Genomic DNA, 7012 nt, shown 5'->3' with positions numbered 1-7012 from the left:
AGAATTATTTTGATTCCCCTACACTTTAGGCTCCGCTACACCTAGGCGGGTAGGCCTTCTCCTCAAACCTAATCACTTGGTTCAAAATTTTTCTAGAGTGAATTTAAGCTTTTGGAGAGTTCTTCGATTAGCAAGGTCCTCAAACTCAATCAAAATAAAGCTAAATACTATGTAATGGTTGGATGTTTTGTATAATGTTTGAATAATAATGAATTTGATACTTGTAGGAAGGAAGTTATAGATTTTATGACTTCAATAATAGAAAGACCAATGCCTCTATTCATTCAGGCAATGGAGTCAACTTTAATGAATTTTCACGTACAACTATATAAAGTTCTTATGCACTTATACTGTCAACAATTAAATAATCAAGATGCAACAAATAAAATATATATGCAGTCTTAAATTAGTCCAGATTGAACTTTAACTCCTCTGGTAGAGAGACAAACTGAACATAGATACGACAACAATTCAATATTTCACAATATCTGTGATGATCAAATTTAAAATACTAAATGACCATGTCCACTTATCAGACATTTAAATTATATATAGAATTCTAAAAAATAATTACAAAGGATGATTCATTTGCAGTTTAAATTTCCATGTTATTTAAAAATAAACAAAAAAAATTTTATTTTATTATTCAAATAAAATAATCAAATTTATATTAAAAAGTTATATTAAACCCCTTATCTCTCCGTACAAGTAATATAAAATATATTTTTCAGAATATGAATGTTCGAATATCTTGAATTGTTTTGCAAGTAATGATCTCCTTTTTATATCCCATAAACAAATGTGTCCTTTAATTTGAATAAGTACACCTCCTTAATTATATTAATTTAATGGCACCTTTTTATTTGCTTTTTAACAAATTATTTTCATCAATAGTTTTGTAACTTTTAATATGACTTTAATAGGTGGCATGAAACACTTTCACTACTATGTTATCGCTAACTCTTAATATTATTTCATTACACCATTTAAGGAGGCTACTTCATTATTCTCATCGCAATGACACTTGATTCACATACTTCTACGTGTAAATTTTCCTGCCCTTGTTTATGCAATTTCTCACATCTAGGTGTTTGGCCCTTAAGCAAATTAGACTTGGAGATATCATATGTTGTAGTCTGGAGATTCATATCTGCATCCTTTCCTAGCGTTGATTCCCTTATCTCTGTTGTTGTGATGATTTCCAAGCATTCAAATTTCCTGCAAGGACAATAATATATTCCCTTTTCTTTCTCGATTCATTCTGAATTCCTTGTATACTTGCATGGATGTGCTATTCTTTAGTGCATCTGAAAATGGAACTGACGACACTCTGACATTATTGACTATTCTACAAACCCACGATGAGTTGGCATTCACGTTAATCAAGCTTTCATAGATGTGTTATCCCAAATACTATTCGTATTTTCTTGGATGTCTTCATATTTTTATTTAAACTATAATTGTTATCACTGATACTTGGTCTAGATGCTCAATTTGGTTGGTAATATCTCCTCCACAACACACTTATTTGTTTGCTCAGATTGTTAAGACGTTTTTTATGGACTACTTATTGATTTGACTGTTGAATGATCCTGAGAATCCACATATATCTTTAATAAGGTGAATGCTTTATCTTTGCGCTTCCTTCAAATTATCATTCTGACCATTCACATGGCTCCTCAATTTTTCACAGGTTTACTGTCATCAATTGCTTATCATATAATCAAACATCCCTGTGTTGAAATCCTCACATCTTCAATAATAATATAGTTTCATCCTCTAGAATCGAATTAGATCTTTGCTAAATTCAGAAAGCATATCCCTTGTTCAAATTTTTGAAGAAGGATTCCGAAGATCTCTGTTTGAATGGCCACTATAATACTTCGAAGATTTGTCTTCAAATATTATTCTTTAAGTAGTTGCAAGTAACCTCCTTTATCTTTTCAGTATGCAAGAGCTCATCATTATATGTGGTTTCTGACTCAAGTTTTGACCATTTCATATATCCCAGCATTCAAAGTTATCATCAGGTTGTTTAACATTCATGAATCACAAATACCAAGGAACAAGTAATTCGGTGACGCTTCTGTGGATTATTTGTTTACTCTTACATGTCCTTTGTGACAATAATTTCAGAAGTTTGGCTAGGAGTGAAGTGCTACAGCTGGGACTTGATTTTAAGAAGTAAATGTCATAATGGACAGTTCAACCTTAAATACATCTGTTGGTAGCAAGCTCTTTTTATTGAATGTGTAGGTCTAAGCTTGACACACTTTGAAATGAAAATACAGTCACTGCTGCTATTTTATTCTACAAACTCACACATACACACATGTATAAATCTGCAAGGATATTTATATTGTGGGCTCTGCTTAAATTCCATGAAACCTCATTAAGGGACAAGCTGAAAAGTATGCTTAACTCATCATCCAGATCAAATCTCTTACTAGCAAAATGATCGTACAGGTTTTAGTTTAGTTAGCATGTTAATGATAAAAAGATGGGTAAAAAAGGGGTATAAATGGAGTCCTTAATTCTTGAAATTTGGGCTCCATCATGTTGTACAGGTGCAACCTCCTCCTTAACAAGTTCAGATGAAGCTGGGGGGGTGATGGTGATGGTGATATGTCATCCTCAGGTTCTAGCTTTTTCTTGTACTCTAGAGCTAAAACCTTTGGAATGGATTCAGTCTTCTGCTGAAGGAAACATAACATAGAAACAAAAAATTGTTACGAGAGCAGTTGCAAATTTGCAATAATGTTTGACAGAAATTTAATCATGTATTTAATCTATCATTTTGAAAGTAAATACCAAATTGAAGTATGAATTAACTATATCTGTCATGTTTTCTTGAAACAGTGCCCCTTGCTGTCACATCATCCCAGATGGATTTTGATTTGTTTGGTCCACCCTTTAAGACATTAGCTCGTCCAGCACCTACAACAACAGTTTTACCAAATAGCACATCCACTAATGGGCTAAGCTTAGCAGTTCATCTGTTTCGAGATGCCAATTTTGGTTCAAGTTTTATTGCTATGACTGCTCCTAGTTCTCATAATCAGGTAAATGTTGTTAATAGTTTGATGTCATGTATAATGTACTCTATTGTGCAACTTTTGTTCCCCTATTAACATCTTTCTACTTGACTTTATTTTATCTTGGTAACATTGACAAATCTGGGTGTTTAAAATAATCGCTTTGTATTTGGTTATAGTTTATATTAAATAATTTTGTTCATCTGAAACAGCCAAGTGAAAATCCTTTTGGTGAGTCTCCTTTTAAGGTGTCATCAACTTCACCACAAGATCCTTTTGCTGCACAAACAGAAAATAGTTCAATTTCCTTAGCCCTTCCCTTGAGCATTGAGAACAACACGGCATTTGGGACTTTCTCAGCTACTTCTAGTCCAAAGACTGAAGGTGTAGGCAATTTTGGTCTTTTGGATGGTTTTCAAACAAGGTCACCTAACCTTTTGGGGTTTTCCTGCCAGCACATGGCACAGGTCCTTCAGATCTTTACCAGTTAGAGATACACATGCAAGATTCATCATAGATGCAAGCACCAATTCGGATGCAAACACAAGTGCAGCCTGCATGAATGCAGATGCAAGCACATGTGCAGCCTACACCAATGCAGATGCAAGCACATGTGTAGCCTGCACCAATGTAGATGCAAACACATGTGCAGCCTGTGCCATTGCAGATGCAATCATCAATGCATATTCAAACACAGAAACCTCCTGTGCTGATTCCTGTGCCGATGCAGATGCAATCAACAATGCAGATGCAATCATAGATGTAGTCCACACCAACACTGATGCAAGCACCTATGCAGATGCAAACATAGCCACAGATTGCACCAATGCATATGCAAGCACCTCTGCAGATGCAAACACAGCCACAACCTTTAGCATTTGAATTTTCTCAACCCCAATCTACTCATAGAACTATTTCTATGAAGATGCCATATCAGCCAATCACGTAGGTCACACAAACACAAAATGTTAATTCAAACAATAAAGGAAAATATCAGCAAAAGATATTCGAACCAATATCAATAGTTTGGGCTAATACATTAAGCAAGGGTCTTGTTGATTTGAATATTTCTAGACGTAAGTTTTTTTTCTTTATTAAAAAAGCATGGTTTTTCTGTTTTACTGTAACCACAATAGTAGCATACTAAGCTTGCCACCTGTTGTCTCTGCAACCAAAATTAATCCTTTGGCAGATACTGAAATCGATCTAGATTCACTAAATAGGCTGGAGAAAAGAAGGGAGGCAAAGGAGAGTGTGTCTACTGGGTCTGGGTCTATGACACCAAGTAGTTTATCAATGTGAAAAGCCATGGAATTAGGTACTGGCTTGGGCCGAGCAAGTGCAAGTGTGCTATCTACTCCACCTGCACCAATGATTAATCCAATGGGTATGGGCATGGGCACAAGTGGTTATGGTATGGGACTAGCTCCTAACATGAGTATGGGTGCTGGTATGGGAATGGGCATGGACATGGGTATGGGGATGATTATGCGACCTGACATAGGACTGAATCTGGCAATGCCTGGAATGGGAATGAGGCCCCCCATGAGCATGCCACCTACATCTGGAATTGGAATGAACCCAATGTATGGGCATGGGTGGCTATACTACACAACAACACCAATATCTTGAGTATAAATGAGGCTTGTTTGGCATGAAGCATATTGCATTGGCTTTCTTCATTTGTGAGTTTGGCATCTGCAGCAAAGTAGGTTAGACAGATATTACAGAGTTTGTTGGGGTGGAAATATTACTCTACAACATTAGAAGCACCAATCCCTGATGCAGGCTTAGATTGAGGCTTATGTGATATTCCCTAACCAGTACATCTGTTAAAATAGGTGTCATCATTTGGCATGTGTGTAATAATCCATGATTAAGGACAACAAGCTCTTGTATGGTTTGTAATTGTGATGTCTTAAAGGGAATAGTCTCTCAGGTTCGTCTCTACTACTTCTTGACTAATTATTCTATAATTATAACTGTAGCTGAGAGAAGCTTGCAAATGATCGTAAATTCTTTGTCATTTGATCCTCCTCCCATTTGGAGGATGGTTTTGACGTAGGTGAATTTTATATATTTCAAAGTTCATTTTTCAGTAGGCTTTATATTTCCTTTACCTTGCAATACACCTCTATATAGATTTTAATTTCAAATTCATTTTGATTGTTCATCTTTCAGCTGTATTTCTTTCTTGAATGTGCAGACTTTGAAGTGGATTTCACTAATAAATGCAAGCCAGTGTTTGAGCTCAGAGGTATCTTGCCCAAAATCATAAAATTTGTTCTCTAATGATGATATCTGTGGGACTTACTCTATAGACAAGATAGAAAAATCTCAAAATGATGCAAGATGGCTTTCTTTGAGACATTCTTTTATTGTGGTCTCTTTGCTCTACAAAGGTCTACGAGTCAATAGGCTATCTCAAAAGTAGACAGAATTGGAGACATTTTGTATTGATTCTTTTTAATTTCATGAACTAGGCATCTAATTAGATGGTGAATTGGCATCTAGAACTTAAAACCACATCTCACAAGAAAATTTGATGCCTAAAATATAGACATGGAAAGTAAAACCAATCTAGGTCTCATGACCAAATACTTTTTTAGCACTTCTTGAGCTATACATCTATATTTTGTAGAAGCAGGATATTTGTAGAAAATCCACAGTAACCACCTGAAAATTCTTTTTGATAAAATATGGATGCGTGATGCAGTACATGGAGCTATGTTTGCATTTGGGGCACATGATTATCCTACAAGTGGTATTTTTGAGGTGGAAACAATAATCTGACTCTGTAACTCTGTTATATTGTTGTGACTAGCATACTCTTTGTTGTAATTCGAGAGGCACTTCTTTTAATAAACAAAAACTATGGTTTTACTAATAAGAATATTCCAATATAATCATTTACATACCATGCTAGAATAAACTATTCCTATTAGAGCATAGTTTGTGAACTGTTTAAACCAACCTTGTACAGTTTGGATTAAGGGAAGAGAAAGTAAAGAGACAAGAAAACAATATCATTTAAACATTTAAGATCTCTGATAAAAGTATCAAAAGTAAGACTGATCTATGACATTTTACAATCACTTCTGGCAAACACTTTATACTTCAAATATATTAAATGAATCAAAGGATTGGAGAAAAAGCATTGTGATCTCATCATCAAAACATTGTTGGGGTAACTGCACTCCACCATCTTGACTACATGTTGAATAACCACTCAAACACAGATGTCCTTTAACAGGTTTAATGACCAAAGTTCTTTTGAACCAAGCTGCTGTCTCGCCAAGAGCCTATCCAACAAACTCTAAAAAGGGTATTAGCAATCAAACTAAAACATTCTTATTACTAGTTTCTAAGATCAAACAAATCAGAATAAACAGACACTGAATTTTAATGACAAACATATAGATTTATAAATATCTGTATGGCCCATGGCCCTATAGATGGCATGTAGGCATATATGTGTTAATCTGTTAACTTAGTGCCTAGGTTTGATGTTTCATAAATCAGTACATACTATTTCTACAAGCCTGAATTATTCTGATTTGAGAGAATTCATCAAGTAGCATGCTGGAAACTACAATGGAGATACGTATCACCTAATTGCAAAGAACTGTAACCACTTTTACAATAATATCTATTTCAAACTGATTGGTAAATCTATCCTAGGATGGGTTCACTGACTTATGAAAATTGGTAAGTTTGTTCAACTCTCAACCTTTTATTTGTCAATGGATTTTCCCTTTTCTGAATTTGTCTCCTCTGAACATGCTTTTCTGACTGATTTATAGCAACGTTAAGCACATGATTTAGAATACATTTCCAAGAATAGAGGACATAAATGCATGACACATCTTATTTTATAGAAACTTAATGAATAATGTCGTATGGTTTATAGATTAACACATATATGCCTACAGGCCATCTACAGGCCATCAAATATTTATAAATCTATCTATTTATCA

General features: G+C 34.7%; 1 protein-coding gene across 1 annotated transcript; it reads left to right on the top strand.

Moving 5' to 3' along the window:
- Nucleotides 1–4299: 4299 nt before the first annotated feature.
- On the top strand, nucleotides 4300–4842 carry LOC149551261 (uncharacterized). Its single transcript, XM_089789650.1, has one exon. The coding sequence runs from the start codon at nucleotides 4344–4346 to the stop codon at nucleotides 4665–4667; it is 324 nt and encodes a 107-aa protein (XP_089645776.1). The 5' UTR covers nucleotides 4300–4343; the 3' UTR covers nucleotides 4668–4842.
- Nucleotides 4843–7012: the final 2170 nt, after the last annotated feature.

The sequence above is a fragment of the Cupressus sempervirens genome, chromosome 6, assembly GCF_028749045.1.
Source record: "Cupressus sempervirens isolate cs-2001-9-10 chromosome 6, ASM2874904v1, whole genome shotgun sequence".
Classification (NCBI taxonomy): Eukaryota; Viridiplantae; Streptophyta; class Pinopsida; order Cupressales; family Cupressaceae; genus Cupressus; species Cupressus sempervirens.
This window is presented reverse-complemented; position numbering and strand designations above follow the sequence as displayed.

Excerpts from the sequence above, each read along its gene's own strand:
- LOC149551261 (XM_089789650.1), top strand. The coding sequence starts at position 4,344 with ATGGAATTAGGTACTGGCTTGGGCCGAGCAAGTGCAAGTGTGCTATCT.